The sequence below is a fragment of the Ascaphus truei genome, chromosome 21 (assembly GCF_040206685.1).
Source record: "Ascaphus truei isolate aAscTru1 chromosome 21, aAscTru1.hap1, whole genome shotgun sequence".
Taxonomy (NCBI): Eukaryota; Metazoa; Chordata; class Amphibia; order Anura; family Ascaphidae; genus Ascaphus; species Ascaphus truei.
The window spans coordinates 20,575,794-20,602,887 of record NC_134503.1 but is presented as its reverse complement, the minus strand read 5'-3'; the positions used below and the strand labels follow the sequence as shown (position 1 = coordinate 20,602,887).

Sequence of the window (27,094 nt, the reverse complement as noted above, 5' to 3'; positions counted from 1 at the left end):
ACAAACTGAAGCTCTATACACACACACATCAGCTCTACACACACAACACAACCGCAAACTGCTGCTACACACCCATACTGTACAACACAACACACACACACTGCTGCTATATCCATAAACACTGCTACTGACACAAACACACACACACACACACACACAATAAAAAATTCAGCCACTTACTTCTTTGCAGACTCTCTCCCCCCCCCCCCCCCCCAATTCAACCGAATCTGCTCAGAAAATTTCAGTCAGCTCAGAAGGAGGAGGAGTCAACCTGTGGCTGATACTTCCTGACCAATCCCCTGCCCTGTCTCAGAGCTGTTACTTCATTCTGACCAATCCCCTGCCCTGTCTCAGCTGTTGTGAAAGCTGATTGGCTGGAAATAACCAGATTGAAAATTACACTTTGCAAGCTGCTAAAATTCCGGGCATTACTGAATTGATAATGCCCGGAATTTTAACCAATCAGAGAGCAGGGTTTTCAATAATGCCCTGAATTTTACTGCTTTAGCCTATAATAGAGTTCTTACTAGTTTATTTCTTACTAGTTTATTACTATTTCTTACTAGTTTATTTTTTAAAAAGCGGGGCTAGGGGTGGGGCTAAGTGGCGAGATTTTTTGGTTTGGCGAGAACATTTTTGGGCGATTTGTCAAGCACTGAATATATATATATATATTTATATATATATATAGTACTGTACATGTGTAATTGTATTTTTTAAATGTTTATATTGGCTACCAGCCCTAGTTGTCACCTTTGGCTAGTAGGACTAATAGCCAGTCCTGTAGAGAAGGGGAGGGGTGTTAGGTTTGTTGGGAGTTTGGGGGAAGAAAGGGTGCGTTATGGGGGTAGGTTACCCGGGGAGGGAGGTTAGGCAACCCAGGGAGATTAAAGGGGACTGTTAACCCCTTGTATGCCATACCAGTTGTACGTCTGACATACAATTCGTAGCAACATAGGGTATTTGTATTATACCCATGGCTACCTTAGTTACCATGAACGTATGCATAATGCCTGCCCTCATGGCCACTATGACTTCAAAGGGGTTAATTATAATAAATGTGTTGGAGAGGCAGATGCCAGGTATATATTGCATTGTAATATATACCTGAAGACAAAAAGGGTTTAGAGCTTGCAGCGATTGTGTATGTTACCGAGGTTGTCTGATAGGAAGCCGCAATTTCATGCTATGATGACATTGAGGCTTCCTATTGGCCTGTGGAAGCAAGGCTTGTCTAGAGGCCATATTGCTTCCCAAAAGGGACCTAGCACGTAAAAAGTTGAATCTCAAGTACCATGGAGGGGGGGTCGGGGGGGGTGGGGAGGGGCTTATTTTATAAAGAAAAAAAGACGATATTCCAGTACATCCAAATGTCAAATGAAGGTTCCCTGAAGGGTTATCATTCACTACAAACGTCCCTATACAATATGCTCTTCCCCGTGCTTCAAAAAGAGTTCAGCTCCATTCAAAAGGTAGGATCTAAAATATTCTTCAGCGCAGGAAACCAGCATATTCTATAAGGGCCAAAATGTTTGGTAGGACAGTTCCACATCGAGGATAAAAATAAATGAATATATAAAGTATGTGGCCTGGGTTCCCCGATTGGCCCCTTACATTCGCTACCGGTCGGGAGAAGGGGGGTCGCTGTGGGGACTGCCGGAGTGGCAAGCGCATCGCCAGAGCTCCGACGGGAGCTGATGATCAGGGCGTCGCCATCTTGCCGTTGCGCACGCATGCGCAGTATCTTCCCCATGTGCGGCGGCCATTACAAGGTTCGCGCATGTGTAGGGAGCATTGCGGCAGCCATTAGAGATAGCGCACGCGGCACAAATGTTAAGGGGGTTTCACATGCACTACAGCCCCCAGAAGGCCACGGGGCTGGGAGTCAGGTGGTCAGGCCTGGCCAATGAAGTGACAGGATTCTTCTGTGAGGCAGTTGATACATTTGGAACTCTGAGGGTTGCTGGCAAATGGAGCAGGGACGCAGTTAGGGGAGGTTGTACAGGTGCAGGGGTCTGTGACCCTCTGCACTAGGCCAGGGATCCCCTAGGCCCCAGATAGGCCCCAACTCATCCTAAGCTTGTGGCTGCTGTAGGGAAGGTCCTTCAGTTAGGGATCCTGCCCCTTTAGTGGTTAGCCAGCTTAGGGCCACAGTTGTTTCATTTGAACTATTGCTTCTGCAGTCTGGGACCAGACTGCCAGATAGTGGGCGACAAACATTGCGGAAGTCACTCCAGAGGGAGACATCCCACCCAGCGGAGGAAATCGTTGGATCGGTGGATCCCCTGTTTCTCGTTGTTAGCGCGCCAGGGTGTGGACACACCTGGCAGGTACCGTTCACTAAACGTGCACCAATACCGGTATAATAAGGCGCTGATCACGCCTAGAGGGGTGGGCATCTTTGGGGACACTTATTGGGTGAAGTAACCAAAGGACACCTCTGGTACCGTGGACACGGTGTGGGGATACACGGTGGTGGGACAACGCCCTGCACGGCGAGGTATAGCTGTAACCATTAGTATTGCTATTGCCAGTATGTGGTTTATGGTTATTGCTCACAGTAAATGTTATTATTGTTATTCTTATAACATGTGGAATGTTATTAATAGTTCCTGCTCGGGGTTATCCCATCCAATTGGGTTCCCGTGCAGGTGGAGGCGCTGCCACTCAGTATATTTGTTACCCCAGGCTCCCAGTAGCGGAGGCTCAGATCCCTGTGAGCTGACAGGTACCGCCAGCACTAGTAGACCCTTCACATTACAGGGAAAGAGGGCTACAAATATAAAAATATAATAATGTTTTCAGTGGTTCTTCTTGAAAGATTCAATCACTCAAGTATTTTTTTTTTTACAAGTTTTCAATGAGAAACATCCTTTTATTTTGACTGGGTTCAGTGCAATTTTAATGTTACAGTTTTCAGTTATTTGCTTGCCATCTAAAAATGTGTGTTTCGATTTACATTGGGTAACAAAAAATATCTGCTAATTGTTTCCTTTATCTCTTTAAACTAATTATGCTGCTATCATTAGGTCAAACAAAACATCACAAGATAAATACTCTGGCTACACAATCTCCTTGCACATACAAGATAGGCATATCACAAAACAAATGAAGATAATAGAAACACTCCAAATTCAGGCTTACACACCCAAAATGATCTTGTTCTTTTTTTTTTCCCCACAAGGATATTGAAGTTATGAACATTTTAAATAAAAATAAGAGGGAACTGGCACTAACAGCATAATTTAACTTATGGCTGCGGCCCCGCTAGCGCTGAGCGCGCTGGCGCTCAAAGCATGCGTGGCGGTGTCCTGCGTCTGCTCGGGAGCGGGGGGAGGGGCAGCATTGCAGAATATTGAGCGAGCGGGTAAGTATAATTTTATTTATTTACTTAAGCGCATCGCGTGAGCGGGGACTTGCATATATATATATATATATATATATATATATATATATATATATATGCAAGTCACCTCGCCAAGCACCGCTCAGCCAGACTCTCTGTAAATGGCAGGAAGATACAATTTAACAAGATTATTAGGCAGAATATATACTTCTACCAGTGGAAAACCATTGCTGATAAAGAAACTCTGTCTCAAATAAAAACGTGATATTACCGATTGACAAGAGAACGTCACTAGAGCTGGCCATCTGGTGGCCTAATTGTTGTTCAGTGAACGGCATCACTTTTTTGCTAGGGGAAATCACACCCACGACCCTCCTTTTCCATGCCTGTCACTGCAGTAACGTTGCGATCAGCGGGTGCATTAAGCTTCATATCGTTCATTCTTAACCATACCCCCACCCTAAAAATATTCTGCTATCAGAAGTAATAAAGCACGGGAATACGTTTTAATTTCCCATCTGTTCTTTGAGAAGTGTCCTGAAAGACATTACTGAAGCACTCATAGATTTCCATTTGCTACTCATAACTCAGTAGATTATTCATCTGAAATGTTAGGCTGATCAAAATAATAATAATAATAGTAATAATAGTTTCTTCATGTATAGCGCTGACTGTTTATACAGCGCAGTGCATATATTTTTTTGCAGACACAGTCCCTGCCCTGAAGAGCTTATAAACTATTTTCTGGGGGCCTAAGGCACAGGGAGATAAAGTGACTTGCCCAAAGTCACAAGGAGCTGCCCCTGCAGGGTCCCCTGCTTCACATTCAGTGTCTTTGTTTTCAGTGTTAGTGTCTTTACTCACTGAGCTGCTCCTTCGATCACAAGCATAAAAAGATGGTTGTAGACACTTTTTCTCCCTAATGCAGCAGTAATACACTACTCCTTCTCTCTGACCACTGCAATCAGGAAAGATATGTTTCTTTTGTTTCATATGATAAACTTACACTTAAGTTGGGCCTTGCTTTCCCAGTCTCTAAGTTTCCACATTAACAAGAGGAGTTATTAGAATGTAGCCCACAACTATCACAAGTGGGAAGAGGAGCCGTTTTCAGTAAAGGAGAACACGAGATGCAATTTTACAGCAACCTTGCAAAACAAACTGTGAATAAGGTCACGGCTAAAAAGGGTTTTAATATTATTATTTTTTTTGGGCACAAGCAAATGTCTTAGGCAGTTTCATTTCTATGAACACAAACATATGTTGTATGCTTAAACCTTTTGGTTTAGGTCAAGCACTCAAAGATTAAGCTATATGTCAACATTATAAATGGAAGCTGTTGTTCAAGAGTATTATGCGTCAAAACTCATCAGGGGTATCTAGTGTGAGGATTTCTGCTCCATTACATTAGACTAGTTTTACTCAATGAATAATGTAAACGTATAAGTAAATTAGATGCTGTTATTCTGTCAATGTAGTCTAACGCAGCGTAAACTGGGGGGAGCGCCCGCAGGGGAGGCGGGAGATTTGTCTGGGGTAACCTCTGCCACCGCCCGCGCTCTTCCCCAAGGCATTTAATTTAATGCCGGGGGGTCGCGTGAGGCCTCTGCAACACTCCACTTACCTTGATTCAGCCGGCTGTGTGACGCGTCGCCATGGCAACGCGGCATCAAATGACGACGCGGGACCGTGTGACGTGACCCGTTGCCATGGCAACGCGGCGGGGCCATGACATGACGTCACATGACCTCTGCATGCCGTGAAGCATGGTTGGGGGGGCGCAAGCACCAGGGGATAAGACAGGGGAGCACAGCGTGAATAGTTTGCGCACCCCTGATCTAGCGGATATTTATAAGATGGTAACTAAAGAAACATATTATGTTGCTCATTCTAATTCCAAGCAAGTGACAATAAAATTTGATTTCAGAAAGCAGAAGAGATGCAGCTGAGATAAGGGAATAAGGCCTACTTTAATTAAACAAGTAAGGCTGTTTACAGGCAACACATTAATGAAACAAGAAAAAAAAAGTGTTGCCACATCCCTCTGCAACATACTATGAAAAAATAAGTGGGGTGAGAATAGAGACTACCATCTTGGAACTGAGTGTTACTGTAGTGCCGACAAGTATTCTAAAACAAATCTGGGGCAATCACCAACAAGACCCAGGTACATGCTGCAACATTTCTGCAGACCGACTAATGGCCCATCGGATTAACAGCGGGGGTCCCTGGCAGTAACTGCCAGGGACCCCTGCTGTGTTAATCTAATGGGCCATTAGTCTCTGCAGAAATGTCACAGAATGTACCCAGCATGTACCTGGATCTTGTTGGTGATAGCCCCAGATTTTCCAAGGCAAGTTTAAGGCAAGTTTTAGAATACTCATCGGCGCACCTGTACATGTGGTAAGAACAGAATCCCCCATCTAGATCCTTAAGTGTGGTAAGAACAGAGTCCCTCAGAGAGCCTGTGTATTGTAGATCCGAAATGTGGCAAGCACGATACCACACATCTAGATCTGTAACTGTGGTTAGAAATGATGAGCCTCTTATTGGAGAAACTCTCTCTTGGTTTGGTCAAATAGAACTTCCACCAATGTGCCCCCGCCCCACCAAAAAAAGAAAACAAGCTCTGTAACCCACATATTTCACAATCTATTCACATACAATCATGAAAACTAATCGTTGTAATTTATATATATCAAATAAACCACTTTCTGCTTACCTGACCTTTTGTCTGTGGCCCCCTCCACACTAAAAACTAACAAGGAAAGCAGGAGGGAAAACACAAAAACAAAACAAAAATAAATACATTAACTTGTTTCAGACTATTTTTCTCACTTTAAGGTGCAGTTCTACTAACTTTAACCAATTTGGGGTATTATGTTCCGTACCAATTTCCCTTCCATATTTTAGCCTGATCCTATAAATCATTACGCAATTGTCCACATTTTATATTTCATATTATATGGTTATTTATTCAAACGAAATGTTTTTGATCACTGCAGAATTATGTTCTCAATTTGTTTTTCCTCAGAAATTTATAAACAGTAAGTATTAATTATTCTACAATATTTTTATTTGGCTTCTTGCAGTTCGTCATCTGGAAACACACCTTTAAAAAAGCAGCGTCATCTACTCAAGAGAGAAAAGTAGCACATATTGCCATATGGGTGATCTACAGGTAAAATGTGTGGAATATGCCAAAATACCAACTGAAGGAACTCAAAATATTAACTAAATGGGATTAGAAGAGCACAGGTTAACACCACAATATGATTTGTTCCTTCCGGGTGTTGGGTTGTCAAGGTGATGCCGCAGTTTATGTCTGGAGCTAAAGTGGAACTTTACGTTCTCCTTCAGCCACGTTCTACGCATTTCGCAGAACAACCGTCAGCTTCCTCGGGAGATAAATGTATATACAGTTGCTCTGCGAAATGCATAGGACGAGGCCTAAGGAAGAGGCAAAGTTCAGCTGGAGCACCACAGAGACGATGAGGCATCAGCATGACAACGCAACGTCATCACCCGACACCCGTAAGGAACGGACGCATGACGGCTCGTAGCGGCATCCACAGCAGATTCAGAGGGAGAAAGGGTGAGCCGCCGCATGAAGGAATTTTCCAGTTAAAGGAGTGTTGCTCTGATGACAAATGACACATACTTGTGCTTGAGTGCAAGCACTTTACTTGTGAGTGAGACTGATCATTTACTTTGCTTTTATTTGTACAGACCATCAGCTGCATTCAATCTGACCCCCTTCAGTCTACAGCTAAGTCACCCCAAAGGCGGACAGCTTTTTGACGCAGCTGAACGGCAGCCAAAGGGTGTGAGCCGTTCGCTGATGTTTGGTGATGTTAAAACTGCTCTATTTCAAATCTGAAACTCACCAGCCCTTAATCCCCTGTACCCAATTTTCCTAACTGTCCATGAAATGTCTGTGAATTGGCTGTACAACCTCTGTTCATTTAATGTAACCATGTATTGTTATCATAACTCTGTGCCCAGGACATACTTGAAAACGAGAGGTAACTCTCAATGTATTGGGTAAAACATTTTATAAATAAACTGTTGGAACAACTGCACATTAAGTTGTTCTCTAGCACAGTATCACTTTGGTTATTCTATATTGTTCACTCACTTTGAACTAGTTGCGCCAGTACAATTATTTGATGAATACTTGGCTTTTATTGTATGAATAAATTGATCTGCACCATATTGTGATGGTGTCCTGCGATCTTCTAATCCCATTTAGTTCTTACCCACGTAAAGCGTTTAGGGAAAAACTCTTGAAGAAGCACCCACCATCTATGGACATTATTCAAGGAGGAATTTAACATCAGGGCTCCCTGCGACCTGACATACTCCTCCCATCCAGTGCATATATTAGGTTGTTTATGCAGAATAAAATATTAACCTGCTCTGTTTCCAACCATGTAGTTGCCAATACTAATACGTCTGCACATACTTTCAACAACCAAAAATTAGGTAATGTCCACATACTTATTTTAAACTTACATTTTTGCCCTATGAAGTTATTTTAATTACTGTTACTTTGAGTAATATTGAAGTGGTGCTCTGTTCAATAAAATATGTGAAGCTATTTTAAGAAGAGCTCATTGTAACTAATGTCAGCTCAGATCTAAAGCTATAAATATTATTACACTCAAAAAGTGAATTAAAAGTGTTCTCATTGTACTTACTATTTGTAACCCATATTTAAAGCAAAAAAACAAAAAAAAAACAATAAATTATATTATGTTTAAGTAATAATCCCCTCAGAACAGGGCATTACTGGCCAATAATGCCCTGGCTGGAAGAGTTGAAGGCCCGAGGCGAAGCCGAGGGACTTTAACCCAGCCAGGGCATCATTGGCCAGTAATGCCCTGTTTTGAGGGGATTATTACTATTATAGGCTAAATGTACACTTTTTTTCATAAATAATAGACACTTTTGTACAGTTATATAGATTTTTTAAATTAAAATAAAATGGTAAATACATGAAACCATTTCTATATACGCTTACACTGCAGCTATCTATATCCACACACTGCCGCCCCCTCTTTGTACACACACACACACACACACAACACAGCACCTCTACATACACAAGCGCATGCGCACGCGCACACACACACACACACACACACAGGAGCTCTACACTCACAACACAGCACCTCTACACACACACACACACACACACACACACCACAGTAGCTCTACACACACACACACCACAGCAGCTCTCTACACACACACACACACACACACACACACACACACACACACAAAACACAGCAGCTATACACACAAAACAAAGCAGCTCCACACACACACACACACACAAAACACAGCAGCTCTACACACACACACAAAACACAGCAGCTCTACACACACACACACAACAGCTCTACACACACACACAACAGCTCTACACATACACACAACACAGCAGCTCTACACACACAAACTCTGCTGCTACACACACATGCTACACCCATAAACACTGCTGCTGACACTGACACACACACACACTGGAGCTCTATACACACACACACACACACACACACAACAGCTATACACACACAACACAGCTGCTCTACACACACACAAACTGCTGCTACACACACATACAACAGCACAACACAACACACACACACAATAAAAATGTGCAGCCACTTACTAAGCTTTGCAGACTGTCTCCCCCCCCCCCAATCCCCCTCCCAATTCAACTGAATCTGCTCAGAAAATCTCAGTCAGCTCGGGAGGGGGAGGAGTCAACCCGTGGCTGATACTTCCTGACCAATCCCCTGCCCTGTCTCAGAGCTGTTACTTCATTATGACCAATCCCCTGCCCCAACTGTTCTGAAAGCTGATTGGCTGGAAATAAACACATTGAAAACGACGCATTGCAAGCTGCTAAAATTCCGGGCATTACTGATTGGATAATGCCCGGAATTGTAAACCATCAGAGAGCAGGGTTTCCAATAATGCCCGGAATTTTACTGCTTTAGCCTATAATTAAAGCTACTATTGACTGTTTAGATTTAGATATTGGGTTGTCATGTACTAGTTTTTGTTTGTTTCCTGATTTTCATTTTATGTAGTCCTCAATAAAAGTTTTTTAGCCCTCCACTTGGTGAGCTGTTGGTGCGCTTTATGGGACTTTAGTGAATCTACTTTCCAATCTCTACCTTCCACTTAGATATTGAAAGGTTGACAATCCTGCAGTATTCGAAGACCGAACCTTGACGTGTACTGTATTGAACATTGCCAATGTTGTTTTTCAATGCTCTTTTCAAGGTTTGTTCCCAAACCTTAAACACATGTGCTTATCCAATCCATTTTGAATACAAAATAGTTTTTCTCTCAAAAGGCCTATAGTGGAGAGAGATTTCTGTATCCATTGGTGGAGAATGTATTTTTAGCTGCCATGGAGACCATTCTTTCCAGCTGAGTTAGAGGATTCTATCTCCCCCTTCATCGTTTTTTTATTATACCAAATAAAGCCCAATTCAGGGATAATATCAAATCTAATTTTCAAGCAGCAATTACACCTGGGGTAAAATTATTATTTTTACATATTCTGAACCAGGGGAACCTGCTGATCTTAACAACAATATTTCCAGCTCTGGGACCACTTTCTTCTGGAGATAATTACCGGTAGAGGTGCCGGGGGTCTGTTCTAGTTAACTTATTAACCCTTCAAAGCTCCCTGGCCCTGAAAACAAATAGAAAACTGTCACGTCATCAGTTGCAACTTCCTATTGGTCAGTGACAGCATTGATATGACAGGAGGGCCATTGGCAACTTTACTGGTAATTATCTCGGGAACCCAAGATCTGAGCAGCTGAAAGTAACCCCGTTTAGCTCAATAACATTTTTGAGGGGATTGTAGCTTTAAATGTTTTTTTTTTTTTTTTTTTTACAAAACCCCTGGGTATAGTAACATTTCCATAAACAATGTGTGATGTCTGCATCTGTTAGGAGCATTTTGGACATTTATCATCCTCTGATAGATTAAGTATTGGACTGATCTTGGGAAAATAAAGCCACTGTGTAACAATTCATATATAGTCAATAAAATTATACCCTACTCACTCGAGGTAATGTTAAGTCTTTTGTAGGGATGTGTGGAAAGGCTGTTGTCCATTTATTAAGACTGTTAGTTTTGGACACGGTTGTATTCTTTGCTAATATAATTATACATAACAGAAGTGGTTATTTTGTTATGGTTTGCCAGGCTTTGCACGTGTTGAGTAACAGGGTTTCTTTCACCATCTCTGTGATATCTTTCAGGGGCATTTGAAGGAGATATTTGATATCAGATGTTGGTCACAGACTGTATAATTATTTTTAAATCTTACCTAATCTCCTAGAATCTTCTTAGAAATTATAATGTAGTGTTTGCCATTATAAACATATTGTATAGTTAGTAATGTTATTGATTTAATAGTCCGTTTAAACTGTCTAGCTTCCAGATGGATCGGCAAGGCTTCTGACTTTCATAATTAATCCTAAATCCCTCAACGTTCTCAAATGTTAAGATTGTAACTATTACTGTATGTGCGGGATTGCTGTTTTGGGATTCATAAAGGATAACACAATACTGCATCTCCCAAATGTATCATTTTGAATAGTCTGAATAAGTAGGCCAAGTCATTTTAGTAAATGCCTTTTCGGCAGTTCATGAGATAAATAAACTTAAATTACTGGCAGCTAGTTCCAGATTTATCCCTGTTTTAAGTACATTTATATTCATACCCAAAGTGACATTTCTAGGAATTTGCTGTTTGTTTGGCATGTGCATATAATGTTGTCAAATATCATCATAGAAAAGGCTATTTAAAATGTTGCAGTATTTTGCCAAAAATCAAACTGGATCTAAGGCTTTCATTTTGTATAATTTAGCATGTTAATTTCTGCTTCACTAAGGTTACAAAGTTCGGATTTTTGTCAGAATTTTATCTGATTTACAAAGCTCTTCCTACATTTTTTTACAAACCTGACTGATCTGTTTAGGGTCAGTTACTCTCTTACCCTTGTATGATTTGACTGACTTTCAATGTGGTTATTCTTGCTATTTTCCTTGATTAGATTTACCAGCATTTTTCATGCTCTATTTCCCACACAGAATTTTCTTTAAGGGGGAACTTATCTGTAACTGGGTCCGCTTGGTTAGCAAAGGTTCTTAAATGTGCTTTGTCTCTACAGTATGCATGATTTTTGTGTCTTCTGTGTTGAGCATTTTATATGCTTCTGTGAATTTATTAGAGGTTTTTGAGTTTATTATCCAGATTTTCTCTCTCGTTTTTTGCAGAGTAGGAGATAACCTCTGAGAACCACCTTTGATGTCTCCCAGAACAAAACTAGGCTATTATTATGCTATGCATAATCCTTCAAGTAATGTGTCCACTCGTGCAATAGGAATACTTTAAATTCCATACAGACATATACACTGGTATGCTCTAGTTTATTACTAAACAAATCTATAGCTTAGTTTAAATTGTTAACCAAATTGGGTTATTGTGTAAAATAAGTATATTTTCTCGTTTGGGTTTTAAGACCTTTGAAAACAGGTGTGTCAACACTAGAATGTTATTAACATGTGATCTTTGTGTACATGAGAATAAAATGTAAAATGTTTTGTGAGGTGATGTAGAATCTTTTGATGACATTCAGAGTATCTACATGTGTACAGTATCTGAGGGTTTAGGTTTACCTCCTGATCTATCCATAAATCAGTTATCAATCACATCAAAGCTGCCTTCTCCCCCCACCTCACAAGGATAACACTTTTTCCCATTCCAATCGACACAATTGTGCAAGGAAAGCATGATTAAGTAAGTTTGGACCTTCAGCATCACATTTTGTATTAGTAACGGTGACTAGTTATAACCTAGCAACCTTTCTTTCAAACTTCTTTGTATGGAGTGCAGCAGAGGTGCTCAACTCCAGGCTAAAGCCGTCCCCCCCACCCCCCCTCAAAGGTCAGGTTTTCAGGATATTCCAGCAATAAGCACAGGTAGTTCAATCAGAGGCTCAGATTGAGCCACCTGTGCTGAAGCAGGGACTGTTTGAGCCACCGGTGCTGAAGCAGGGATATCCTGAAAACATGACCTGTTGGGGAGTGTAACAGGGACTTATCCCTGTTTAAATAAAGCAGCCTCAAAGCTCTGAATCCAGCAGGGAGCTGGATAATTGCAGCCACTCAATTAACCAGGCTCCACCTGGATAATCAGAGCTCTATAAAAGCATCCTTTGAGAAACAGAGAGAGAAATTTCCTTAACACACAAGTGTGTTGACATAGGAGAGCACAGAAGACTGCACAGAGATTTCTTAGCACACAAGTATGATGACATGAGTTGAAAGTCTTGAGCACAAAGGCTGTGCTGACTACAAGACACACTAAGGCTAAGGCCCCACTGCACGAGCCAACGCGCACCGCCGGCTGCACTGAGGACCTGGCCTTAGACCAGACTGATATTCCTGGGAGTGGCTGGACTGAAAAGCTGGCATCTGGAGAACCGGAACAGCGAGACCAGTACGGTCAGATAAGACTTTTGTATATATTGCTCCCTGTGAACTGGTTTATCTAGCCAGTCAAAGATAGTGAGGGCATATATTGTCTATTTAGTCTCTGTCGGGGAGTAGGTGTCTGTTTATTTTGTTTTTGTATGCTGTACAGAGTTTAAAGGAACCGGCTCAATAAAGCAAGGTTTTCATTTCACCCAAGTCGGTCTCCATTAGAATATCTCTGCACACATCTCTTACATATGGTGTTAGAAGTGGGAAGAGAGGTGGCCCTTGAATTTCAAAGGGGGCCCGGAGACTGCCTGTGATTTTTTTGTGCTTGTACCTACCTACATTTCCTGCAACAGCCAGAGCAACAAAACAAAGAATCACGTGCAGAAGTGACCAGAATTAAAGGGCTACACAGACAGGCAGGAAATGTACACTGCACTGGAAAAGGCCACAATGCCATAGTTTGTCTGGGGGAACTGCGATAGACGGTGACCCACACAAGGTACTGATGCTGTAACCAGAGTCCACCTAACCACTTGTGAAAAAAAAAGAAGCCTTTGGTATTTTAAAATGGTCACCTAGCTGAAGTTAAATAAAGACTCTGCAAGAATAGGGAAGAAAATGTGTTCCTGGTGTAAAAAGCACAGCCACATAGAGCAGTGTCCCTTCAGGCCTTATTCTGATGATGAGGAGGATACCTATGTGGCCCCAGAAAATGGGCAGCAGCCAGAGGAATATTTTTTTCAATGAGCCCAGAAACTGCAGCAACAAGCAATGCGCTGTGGTCACAAGAAAATTGCAGAAGTTTTTCTTGGCAAGTGCACATTCAGTATCACTGATGAGAAAGAATGTGTGCACAGACTGCTGATGTTTCAGAATCTAAAAAGTAAAGAAGAAAAAGAAAAAGCCTCCAGAGATGCCTGTGAGAGCAATAGCAATGGGGGCAGTGTGAGTTTGACGAACAGCGAGACACTCATAGTAAATACAGATAATACTAGAAAACTTCTAAAGACTAAACCAAATTGGCGCAGAAAGAAAGGAGCAGATAAGATAATAATATAGGCTGAAAAAAAAACTGAAATGCATGCTTGCTAATGCAAGAAGCCTGACAGATAAAATGGGGGAGTTTTAAGTAATAGCTGCAAGGGAGCAGTATGATATCATAGGCATAACTGAAACATGGTGGGATGAAACTCATGACTGGACAGTTAATTTAGAGGGTTATTCCCTTTTTCGGAAAGATCGAGCAAATAAAAGAGGAGGTGGACTATGCTTATATGTTAAACCGGATCTAAAGCCTATTATAATAAGGGAAGATGTTTATGAAGGGAATTATGAAAATGTAGAGACCTTGTGCATAGAAATTAGCAGTGGAGGTAAAAGTATAAAGAAAATGTTTGTAGGGATAAACCACCAAATATCTGTGAGATTGAGGAAGATAACATACTTTTGCAAATGGAGAAGGCATCAAAACTGGGTCATGTTTGCATAATGGATTATTTTAATTATCCAGACAGACTGGGGCAATGAGATTAGCATTACAACAAAAGGAAATAGGTTTTTGGGGGGCTTAAAGACAATTATTTGACCCAAATTATTGAAGAACCAACCAGGAGAGGGGCAATACTGGATTTGAAAATATCAAACAATGTAGAAGTAATAGACAATATTCAAGTCCTGGAACATTTGGGTAACAGTGATCATAACATGGTCTCATTGGAAATAAATGATCAAAAAACAGATTACTTTTGTTCAACAAAGCCCTTAAACTTTAGAAAGGCAGATTTTTAATAAACTGAGGTCTAATCTACAAGTAATACATTGGGGTGATGTTTTTGCAGGGAAAATGTAGAAGATAAATGGGCAGTCTTTAAAACATTGTTAGAAAAGCACACTCATCAGTGTATACCCTTGGGTAATAAGTATTAAATAAATAAGTCAAAACCAATGTGGCTAAATAAACAGGTAGGGCAGGAAATGGACAAGTAGAGGAAGGCGTTTACATTCTTTAAGTCAGAAGGAACAGAGACATCGTATCAGAATTATAAGGAATGTAACAAAAATTGCAAAAGAGCAATCAAATTAGAAAAAATGGATAAAGAAAAAAGGATTGCAATAGAAAGGAAGAACAACCCTAAAAAGTTATTTAGGTACCTTAATAACAAAACTAAAAAAATCAGAAAAGAAAATATATGACCCTTTCAGTGTGAGATGGGCAGGCAGATTATTGGAGATAATAAAAAGCAGAGGTATTAAACAAATTCTTTGCTTCTGTGTTTACAAGGGAGTAATACATTTTAATGATGTAAGTAGGAATTTAGACCAGGGTGAGGTCTGGAGCACACACAGCGCTACACGACGTGCACGTGCTTTTGTGTGTGCGCGCGCGCGCGTTCGTTCGTCACGACCCCTGGCGGCCCTTGGTAGTGTTCATTGTTGAAATTACCATTGGCTGCGAAGCGCGGCGGCGTCACCGCTGCTGTAGCCTTTCAAAACTGTGATTCCAGGCTGCAGCAGCGTGACGTCAGTTTCAGCAGCCAATCAATGTCCAGACGTTTTCATTGATTGGCTGGGACAGGAGACGGGGGACTGTGCGCAATACTAGCTGGGGCAGAAAAAAAAGATTGCTATTTGCTTTTACCCCCCGGTTCCTGCTGCTCACACCCCCCGGTTCCCGCTGCTCACACCCCCCGGTCCCCTCTGCTCACACCCCCCGGTCCCTGCTGCTCACACACCCCCGGTCCCCGCATTATACACATGACATGATTATCCTGTGACTGTGTGATTATTTGGCAGCGTATGTATGTATGTATGTCTTTATTTATATAGCGCCATTAATGTACATAGCGCTTCACAGTAGTAATACATGTGGTAATCAAATAAAAAACAGATAATATAAATAACAGATCATGGGAATAAATGCTTCAGACATAAAAGTAACATTAAGGAAGAGGAGTCCCTGCCCCGAGGAGCTTACAGTCTAATTGGTAGGTAGGGAGAACGTACAGAGACAGTAGGAGGGAGTTCTGGTAAGTGCGTCTGCAGGGGGCCAAGCTTTATGTATCATGTGTTCAGAATATCCACAGTGCTATTCATATGCTTCTTTAAGCAAGTGTGTCTTAAATGTGGGTCTTAAAGGTGGATAGAGAGGGTGCTAGTCGGGTACTGAGGGGAAGGACATTCCAGAGGTGTGGGGCAGTCAGTGAAAAAGGTTTAAGGCGGGAGAGGGCTTCAGATATAAAGGGGGTAGAAAGAAGACATCCTTCAGAACAACACAAGAGTCTGGATGGTGCATAACGAGAAATTAGGGCTGAGATGTAAGGAGGGGCAGAAGAGTGTAAAGCTTTAAAAGTGAGGAGAAGAATGGAGTGTGAGATGCGGGATTTGATCGGAAGCTAGGAGAGGGATTTCAGGAGGGGAGATGCTGAGACAGATCTAGGAAAGAGTAGAGTGATTCTGGCAGCAGCGTTTATGATAGATTGTAGGGGTGACAGGTGAGAGGCAGGAAGGCCAGACAGCAGGAAGTTACAGTAATCAAGACAGTGTCCTATGTCTCAGGCAATCACAAACTGTCACACACAACTTTATTGCAGCCCCTTGTTTTTTTTGGGGGGGGGGGTTCTCTGTTGCTTGAGATGCCGAGAGGGACCCTGGCTTCCTGCTCCCTCAGGGTAGGAGGCTGAGCGTGTCACGTGGGAGCATGGTGTGTCAGATCATTCCGTCTGCTGGGGATGATCACACATCGCCCAGCAGACAGAGGCTCGCACATGTGCACACAGCGTCGTGAAGCCACAAGTGTGCTCCAGCCCTGATGCAGTTGATGTGGTCTACTTAGATTTTGCAAATGCTTTTGATACGGTTCCACACGAAGTTGGTGTACAAATTAAAGCAAATTGGACTAAATTGTTCATCCCCTTTATTAATTTGGTTGCTCTTCTCTGCACTCTCTCTAGTTCCATAATCTCTTTTATAAGAAGTGGTGCCCCAAATTGTACTCCATATTCAAGGTGTGGTCTTACAAATGCTTTATAAAGGGGCATAATTATGTTTACTTCCCTTCCATCCATTGCCCGTTTAATGCAAGATACAATCTTGTTTGCCTTTGCAGCTACTGCATGACTTTGGGCACTATTGCTAAGCCTGCTGTCTACAAGCACTCCTAAATCCTTCTCCATCAAGGATTCCCCCAATCTATCCCCATTTAATTTGTAAGTCGCCTGTTTATTCTTGCTTACTAAATGCATAACCTTACAATTATCTGTATTAAATCTTCTCTGCCATTTACCTGACCAAGTTTCCAGTCTCTCCAAGTCCCTTTGGAGGGAAATTACATCCTGCTCTGATTCTACTACCTTACACAATTTAGTATCATCAGCAAAGATGGAGACTTTGCTCTCGATGCCAACCTCAAGGTCATTAATAAACAAGTTAAAAAGCAGGGGTCCAAATGGCCCAACCCCGAGTCCTCACAGTGAAAATAACCGCTAGAAAGATTAAGTCTTTGGTTAGATTGAGGCAGAACTGTTTCGGTATTCACACCTCTACAGGTACAACACTAGGTAACTACCAAACTGAGATGCCATGGGAGTCAATCAGAATAGATAAATACTCCGCCCAGCTTGAATCACCCGTAATTATAGCTACAGAACCTGATGCAGGTGGTCACCCTAAACTCAGGGAAGAAAGGATCGCCCAACGTGGGGGAAAACTCATGACCAAGCAGTAAGAAGAAAGACTGTACTTGGAAAAAGCCCTCCTTGTCCCAGATTTATCGAACAAACTGCATCCTTTCCTTGAAATGAATGCTAGATTTTACTGCCCCCTATTCTCTGATTACACTGACACCAGATTTGCATAAGGCTTAGACACAGATCCCAAATTAGTAAGACTACAGTATTCACACCTGAATTTTTCACATTAAATGTAAAAACGTTTATTATGCCGTATTCGACAAACTACTTCCTAGCATAAAAATATCACCCAAAGTAAAATTTTGTGGAATTACTTTACATGTTCCAATACATTTAAACAAGGGTAACACATCTTTCCCCATAAACATTTCTGGCTGGTAATCTTTGTTGAAAACTATATACATTAATGAGAAAAACATGAAGACCACTAACTAGATTTTGTATTATATATTTCTCATTCCAGCTAAGTACAGGAGGGCCCCCAGTCATGCGGCGGGTTCCGTTCTAGGTACCCGCCGAAAATTGCCGGAAAGCAGAACCAGCGATTTTCTACGCATGCGCAAAATCGGCAAAACCCTCCATTCTGCGCATGCGTGACCCCGGATCGGCCCGTTCTGCGCATGCGCAACCTTGGACCAGCCCGTTCTGCGCAATCGCGGACATGGCGGCCCCCTTCTCGGTACCGCCATAGCGGCAGATCGCCGAAAAGCGGGGCCTTGCTGTACAGTATAATCATGGAAATAAATATTAAACATTATTGCCCTGGGTTTGCCGACTACATTCATACCACACTTGTACAGGCCCCAAAGAAGTAAGATTGTGTGAGATACTTAAAGCCGGGATTGCTTAAAGCTGAATAAAAAAGATGCACCTCATCACTGGAAAAGCAAAATTACCCTCTATCATAAAAATTCCCCCCAATTAATGTATATATTTTCAGAAAATACATGCCTAAAGTAACTTTGACATGGGAACACGTTTCAACAAAACATTTATGATATTGACATTTGCATCACATTTCTTGATATTTGCATGAAATATGTATGCAGTAAGTTACCATATTGTTTTGGCGAAAAAGGCCTCAAATTACACTGCACAAGGCTCTTTATGCCGGAATTTTGCAGGGCTGAATTCAAATGGTGCATGCTATCATCGGCAAGGCAAAACAACCCCAGAGCCTAAATAAACTCACACAAAAGTATATATTTTTCTGAAAGTACACACCCCAAGGAATTTAGACACGGGGAACACGTTTTCCCACAAAACTTTGTAGCTGGGAATCTTTGTTGAAAACTGTAAATTTATAAGAAAAATAATCAAGACAGTTAACTTAATATTGTGCCTTCCTTAATAGGACTAAAACATAATATTTTTCAACTACACACCCACAGAAGTGCAGACGAGGGTAATTTATCTTTCCCTACAAATGATATGTTGCCAGCAACCCCAGTGGGTCAATTCAATAAAAAAAAAAACCATCAGTCTCCAAAGATTCGGCATTCAAAGATTTAACAAATTTTGAAAGACTGTGTAGGAAAGGATATTACTGTAAAGGGCTGATTTCGGAGATATATCTGGGTCTGGCGCGATCAGCGGGTTGTTCCCAACATAGCTATATGATCAAATGGGCAGAAGATTTGAATACAGAGATCGATAGAGAAGACTGGGAGGACATTTGGGAGGTAGCTGCAAAAACGTCAATCTGTACCACTATCAAAGAGAATATTTATAAAATTCTATTTCATTGGTACCTAACCCCGAGCAGGCTGGCCCAGATCTTCCCCGGGTTCCCAGATTTGTGCTGGAGGGGATGCGGGCAAAAATGAGATATGGTTCATATTTGGTGGAGTTGCCCAAAAATTCAGGTATTCTGGGTCATGATACAAAGATTGATCAGAGAGTACTTGGGGGTGGAGGTTGAGGTGGAACCGCTGACCATGGTGCTGGCCAAACCAATAGATGAATTAGGAACGGCAGAAAGTAAGATGATCACTCATGTAATGACAGCTGCCCGCTGTGTTATTGCGGCTGCCTGGAAAAAGGTAAATGCGCCTTCTAGGCAGACTGTCTTACGGAGACTAAGAGAAATAAAGATGATGGAGCTCCTCACAGCACAGTTGAACCAGAAAACTGACAAATTTCACAACATTTGGGAAATATGGCCAGGAAACTAGGGACCCCATATAAATAAATACAGAAATACCAGACAAATGGGCTCGTCCTACCCCCCCCCCCCCCCTTTCCACCCCTCCCACCCTTCTTTTTCTTCTTTTCTACGTTCTTCTCTTTCCTTTGTTAAGCTCAAGAGAGACGCATGTTATATCAATTATTTTATTTCAGATGACGAACTGTTAATGCTCTTTGTTGTATGGACAAGTGACACTGTTAAAACATCATATGTATTCCAAGACTATATATTTGTTATGTCTCTCTAAAACAATAAAAATAAATTGAAATAAAAATATATTATATATATATATAATTATACACATACAGTGGTATGAAAAAGGAAGTACACCCTCTTTGAATTCTATGGTTTTACATATCAGGACATAATAACAATCATCTGTTCCTTAGCAGGTCTTAAAATTAGGTAAATACAGCCTCAGATGAACAACAACACATGACATATTACATCGTGTCATGATCTATTTAACAAAAATAAAGCCCAAATGGAGAAGTCATGTGTGAAAAACTAAGTATACCTTATGATTCAATAGCTTGTAGAACCACATTTAACAGTAATAACTTGAAGTAATTGTTTTCTGTTTGACTTTATCAGTCTCTCACATCGTTGTGGAGGAATTTTGACCCACTCTTCTTTACAACGTTGCTTCAGTTCATTGAGGTTTGTGGGCATTTGTTTATGCACAGCTCTATTAAGGTCGAACCACAGCATTTCAATTGGGTTGAGGTCTGGACTTTGACTGGGCCATTGCAACACCTTGATTCTTTTCTTTTTCAGCCATTCTGTTGTAGATTTGCTGGTGTGCTTGGGATCATTGTCCTGTTGCATGACTCACTTTCAGCCAAGCTTTAGCTGTCGGACAGATGGCCTCACATTTGACTTTAGAATACTTTGGTATACAGAGGAGTTCATAGTCGACTCAATGGCTGCAAGGTTCCCAGGTCCTGTGGCTGCAAAACAATCCCAAATAATCACCCCTCCACCACCGTGCTTGACAGTTGGTATTAGGTGTTTGTGCTGATATGCTGTGTTTGGTTTTCGCCAAACGTGGCGCTGTGCACATTGGTCAAACATCTCCACTTTGGTCTCGTCTGTCCAAAGGACATTGTTCCAGAAGTCTTGTGGTTTGTTCAGATGCAACTTTGCAAACCTAAGCCGTGCTGCCATGTTCTTTTAAGAGAGAAGAGGCTTTTTCCTGGCAACCCTTCCAAACATACAGCAGCGGCAGCTTTTATTCGAGTAAAAGCCGCCGGCTGCATGCGTCTGGGAAGCGGGTAGCCGCGGCGCATGGCGGCGCACTGTGACGTCACAGTAACATGCGCGCCCGGCTTCCCCGTCTTCCCCGGCTTCCGCAGGCTTCCCCGACACCCCTGGAGATCAAATTAAGGTAAGCGGGGGTGCGGGGAAGCAGAGGGGCAGAGCAGGAGCCGGGTACGGGGTCGGGAAGGGAGGAAAATTGCGCGCGAAGTGGAGGGGGGGTGCGTGGGGGAAACGCGGCGGCGCGCGGTTGTTACTGGCGGCAGCTGGGGTAGATCCCGGCTTGCCGGCGGCATTCAGTGCAATAAAAGATGTCGCTACTGTACCATACTTGTACAGTCTTTTTCTAATTGTATTGTCTTGAACTTTAACATTTAACATGCTAACTGAGCCCTGTAGAGTCTGAGATGTAATTCTTGGGTTTTTTGCAATTTCCCTGAGCATTGCACGGTCTGACCGTGGGGTGAATTTGCTGGGATGTTCACTCCTGGGAAGATTGGCAATTGTCTTGAATGTTTCCACTTTTGAATAATCTTTCTCACTGTAGAATGATGGACTTTAAATTGTTTGGAAATGGTCTTATAACCCTTCCCAGATTGATGGGCAGCAACAATTGCTTCTCTAAGATCATTGCTGATGTCTTTCCTCCATGGCATTGTGTTAACACACACCTGAATGCTCCAGACCAGCAAACTGCTAAAACTTCGGCTTTTATAGAGGTGGTCACACTTGTTGATGATCAATTTATCAAGGGCATTTTATTAGAAGCACCTGTCTGCTACTTAGCATCTTAATTCCTATGGAAGCATTAAGGATGTACTTAGTTTTTCACACATAGCTTCTCCATTTTGGCTTTATTTTTGTTAAATAATTAATGACATGGTGTAATATGTAATGTGTTGTTGTTCATCTGAGGTTGTATTTACCTAATTTTATGACCTGCTAAGGAACAGATGATTGTTATTATGTCCCGATATGTAAAACCATAGAATTCAGAGAGGGTATACTTTCTTTTTCACACAACTGTAATATATATATATATATACATATACACATATATATATATATATATATATATATATATACAGTGTTCGACAAACCTATACATTTGCACGCCCCGGGCGAGTGGATTTAACATCGTGGCGAGCTCCTATTGGCCCAAGCAGCACACGTGTGGTACTAGGTGGCGAGTAGATTTTTTTGTTCGGCGAGTAGATTTTTTGGTGATTTGTCGACCACTGTATATATATATATATATATATAAAAAATTAAAAATGAATAGACTATACCGTTCTGTGGTTAACGAAATGCTTTTATTTGTGCCAATTCAATTTTTGATTATTATAGCTCGCCTAACACGGTACCGATACATCTACATCTACATCTACATCTATATATATATATATATATATATATATATATATATATATATATATATATATATATATATATATATATATATATATATATATATATATATACATATATACACACACACACACACACACAAAGGAAGCGTGCACACTCCTAGTGCGTGAAATAAATGTTAAGTCAAATAGGACAACAATTGTCCACTCACATTAAATAAAATACATAAAAATTAGGGGGAAAAAAGAGGTTGATGTGAGACACCAGAACCTGCTGAAATCTCCGCAATGAGAGGAGGATGCATGGAGCCTGTGAAAATCACTTGAACCTATGGGGGCTAGGGTATAATGACAAAATATATATATATATTTATATAGAGTATGTTACCATCCAGCAGGGCAGCAGAACAGCAAAGGGAGACAGCACTCAGAGGTAAGTCAGCAAAATAATGTATTGAAACAGACACAAAAATCCAACGTTTCGATCCCCAGAGGGATCTTCTCACACCCCCAGGAAGAAGATCCCTCTGGGGATCGAAACGTCGGATTTTTGTGTCTGTTTCAATACATTATTTTGCTGACTTACCTCTGAGTGCTGTCTCTTTTTGCTGTTCTGCTGCCCTGCTGGATGGTAACGTAGTCTTTACATTATTTATGGGACTAGCACCAGGCCTTTCTTGATATCTACATTGGAGTGCTTGCTGCTTTTTTTACCTATATATTTATATATATATATAGTTGCAAATGGCTCCCTTTATATAGCGCTGCCATTTGCCCAGGCTCTTCGCGACACAGTCTTCTGGGTTTCATTTGTAGAAAAGGGGGACAAACACGTGTATACACACAAGGGGCACTCAGCCCTCAACCTTTAGCGGTTTATGTCTCCATTAGTGACACTAAACTTTTTAAACACCGTCACTTTAACAACAAAAGAAATCATAAAAGGAAACATCTACTCCTGTCAGGAGTCTAACTCACATGTATATCCCTATCTGCAATATTGGCTGGCTAAGCCAGTTACCAACTTTAAATAACACACAGAGATAACATTGAGTCCTTAACTATCAGATGGGGACAGCGTCCCAATAGATCCTCAGTTGCTGCAACATGTGGGGGGTGGGCGCGTCTACCCTGAACTGGATCCTGGGGAGCAGTTTCCTCCCAGCCGCCAGGCTCTCAGAGAGAGACTGGAGCAGCAAACCTCACTGCAATATATTCCTTAATATACTTCTTATACTCCTTAATTAGGAGAGCAGGTCAGGGAAATCAGAACCATTGTAAAGTTTGGTACGGACTTCCTATTTACCAGCATTAGTGACTGTGAATCTGTGGAGCGGATCACTTCCATACTAAGTCTGCACTTTCTTCTATAAATTAGACACTATGGCCAATACAAATATCACTTGTGAGCATATTCACATGTCTCAGACAGGCCTTCAACACTGCCTTTCCCCATTATCTCTTAGCATACAGTGCTTCCACTGAAGCCAGGGATCTATGATGCCAAAAGGTGACACTGTGTGTTCATTGCATGTAATTTCCCAGAATCCCTGGCTGCAGTGGAAGCACTGTATGCTGGGAGATATTGGGGAAACGCAGGGTTGCAGACCTGTCTGAGACATGTGAATGTGCTCACAAGTGATATTTGTATTTGCTGTCTACTTTTGCAAAACATAACATGTAGTGAACAGTGGGTATACTCCTTGTGATAATCAGAAATGAGTTTACAAAGGTAACCCCCAAAATCAAACTGTGAAAATAAACACTCGATTGATGTAGGGAGTTACCCCAATAATTTAATCTTCATGATCTTCTTGGGGGTGCCATTCCCTCATATTGTGCAGTGGAGAGAAGGTACGCTCCATGATCACCTCTTCTGATGTCATCATCCCAGAGACAGAGAAGGGAGGCCCATTATCGAAGGCATCCTCCTACACATGTGGGAGGGGGGAAAAGTCATACAAAGGAGTAAATATGGGGGGAGGGTCCTCTCCTCAACTTGAACTCCGTTGAAGTCCGATCTCCCACCCCTCCCCACCCACCCCCAATCCACAGGGAGGGAGAGATTGGAGTTGCAGGGATCCGAGTTATTTCTAGTCATCTACACTTCAAGGAAACGCCAACGAGTGATGCAGCTGGCGAAAGCTGAATTAAGGCCCGACATGCTGCGGCCTACCGTATGGGTACTGAAAAGGTAACGTTTCTAACAAACTAAACACATTTCAAGTAAAATTATGGGTGAATTAAAATAAAGATGAATGCATTTGTTTAAGGAAGCCTATTATATTGGTGACAAGTTTCAAGCTTTCTAAAACTTCCCCTGTAATCACATCCCTTTATAACCGCAGAATGCTCAAAGTCCTAGATGAACATTAGTGATACCGGTACCAACCCCTACCACCACCCTACCCTCACTTCTAATACCGCCCAACATATCTTACAAGCCCCTTTGGTATACAAGGGTGGGGCAAGTAATGTAGTGGTCGGAATATAATAAGCCCTTAGTGGGTAGCTAGCCATGGGTTGCCCATCACTAGCTGGCCATTTGTGCTACTAAGTTGCTAATATAGATGTAGCAAGACGTAATGTCTTCGGTGCCACGACCACAGTGGTTGCGACTACGAAGGATTAACGTCTGTGGGGAGGTCAAATTAAGAAGCATGTACCATCCACAGCGCGGTCACGGCAGACACTGTCCCCAGCGCCACAGACATTCGCTTATTCGTCTGCGGCATCGGGCAGTAACTATCACTACACCTGAATATGAAAAAGTTGTTCAATATTTATGTAATATACTATTCGCATGTATTCCAGCTTGGTTTAGGTTATTTAGTATAGAATATATGTGTATATAAGAGGCAGGACAGGCCCAGTGCCATTAAGTTTTGTTAGTAGTCCAATTTTTACATGTATCAACATTTAGTGAACAGCAATTCAGTTCCCATCAATAATCAATTAGCTTTTAAATCTTCGTTTCCATGCTTATTTGCGTTAATACTACGGAGAAAAAGGCAAAGAAAAATGCTGTTAAATACTACCAACGCCACATTTTTGGTATTTATAGGAGTTTAGTGAATACGTATGCATACTTGCATAGAAAGACAAAACAAATATGCCGCACTTCTCGTGTGGTTTGGAACTATGTTTGGACTTAAATGAATGGTGAAATAAGATTGGGACATTTGCTGTTTGAAAAGTCCATTCTTTCACTTTAACACATAGAGTAAGGTTTGGGCTGTGTGTAATAACTTCATGGTCACCAAGACACTATTAACATGCATCAGAGGGCTGCACTAACACTAAACAAATAGCCACGGTAACAAGAAACATCTAAACCACAACCTCACATTGTCCATAGCTGTCCTGCCTGGCCCTGTTGTAGAAACAAAGAACTAACTTGTAAGCAAACAACACAGCGAATAAAGTTTATGACGCAACAATGCAGCCAAAAAAACAGGTATTTTTGTGCGCTGTGTTACCTCTGCATAGTCTTATCCTTCAGACTTGGTAGAATAAGTAGCATAAAGTATGAAAATGAATGATCTCTCTACTGCCCTGGGTAATACTGTAATGTCACAATAATGTCACAACACCCGCTGCTATTTTTGTACTGCATAACTATCTTCAAAACATTTCCTACATGTACAGAAAGGAGCTTGGGATACTTACCATCCACCGCATGCAAGTCCCTGTGCTCTTGGAAGCAGCTGTAATATTTGTATTTTTTGCCACAGATGTCACACGTGTACCGAAAATTGTCTGTAAGAACGAAAATATGTATGCTAGAACATTTAGATGAATGACTGGACTGTACAAAAGAGCAGATTCAAAGGCAGGATGATGTTCTGGTACTATGCAAAGGATACAGGACGCGGGAGTGGCATTCTTTGTCTCACAGCGAGATTTCTCTTTCCAGTGACGTATTACGTATGTCTTTATTTATATAGCGCCATTTATGTACATAGCGCTTCACAGCAGTAATACACGTGACAATCATATAAATAACAAATAATACAAATAACAGGTCATGGGAATAAGTGCTTCCGACATAAAAGTAACATTTAGGAAGAGGAGTCCCTGCTCTGAGGAGCTTACAATGTAATCTAAGTGATGAATCCTTACAACCCAGTGAAGACCACCTCGTGGGGTAGCAGAGGCCTGTCATGTGCCATTGATTTGGAGTGAGCCTGGCTTATTGGAAATACATTATTCTAAGCATGAGTAACCTTTTGACTTTAATGAAGTCTTATTTACTGAGAACAGTTATTATACTGAAATGTTTTCTAAGTCCATGACTCCTGAAATCTCACTCATTTGGATCACTGAACCATAGTACAGTAGCTATGGTTTGCTAGTTTTACCCTTAAAATATCTGAATGAGCTCTACAGATTATTGCATTTAGGGGGTATTCATTAAACCGCGATATCGCACAGACAATCTTATTGACTTAACTTATTGATCTTTAACGTAAAGAACTTCATTTTATTTAACCCTGCTTTTGCACAGTATGTAATATAAGAAAAGCACAATAATCTCGGCTTCAGTTTCTCCCAAAACACTGGAAAATACACTGTTTGTAACAGAGGAGGTCATAAGGCAAATGCAAAAGGTTTATGCTTTTCACTTGCAGTCTCCCATCACAGATACATAAACAACAACATACAGTGTACATACTGGCTTGTATGCTTTTTCTGCATGTAATGAAAAAAACAGACAACAAA

At 41.5% G+C, this 27,094-nt stretch overlaps 1 protein-coding gene across 18 annotated transcripts in view; it reads right to left on the bottom strand.

Moving 5' to 3' along the window:
• ZNF618 (zinc finger protein 618) overlaps window positions 1–27,094 on the bottom strand; it is a 220,358-nt gene that overhangs the window by 73,070 nt on the left and 120,194 nt on the right. For 7 of the 18 annotated variants that reach the window (XM_075579289.1, XM_075579290.1, XM_075579291.1 and 4 more), the window contains exons 6-7: window positions 26,042–26,131; window positions 6,069–6,104 (exon numbers count right to left, since the gene is read on the bottom strand). The exons of 4 other annotated variants lie outside the window; for them this stretch is intronic. In XM_075579289.1, the coding sequence (XP_075435404.1) occupies window positions 6,069–6,104; window positions 26,042–26,131 (126 nt within the window). Of the gene's footprint in view, window positions 1–6,068; window positions 6,105–18,617; window positions 18,720–26,041; window positions 26,132–27,094 lie in introns of those variants that run through there. 7 more of the 18 variants (XM_075579294.1, XM_075579287.1, XM_075579295.1 and 4 more) reach the window with 2 other exon arrangements.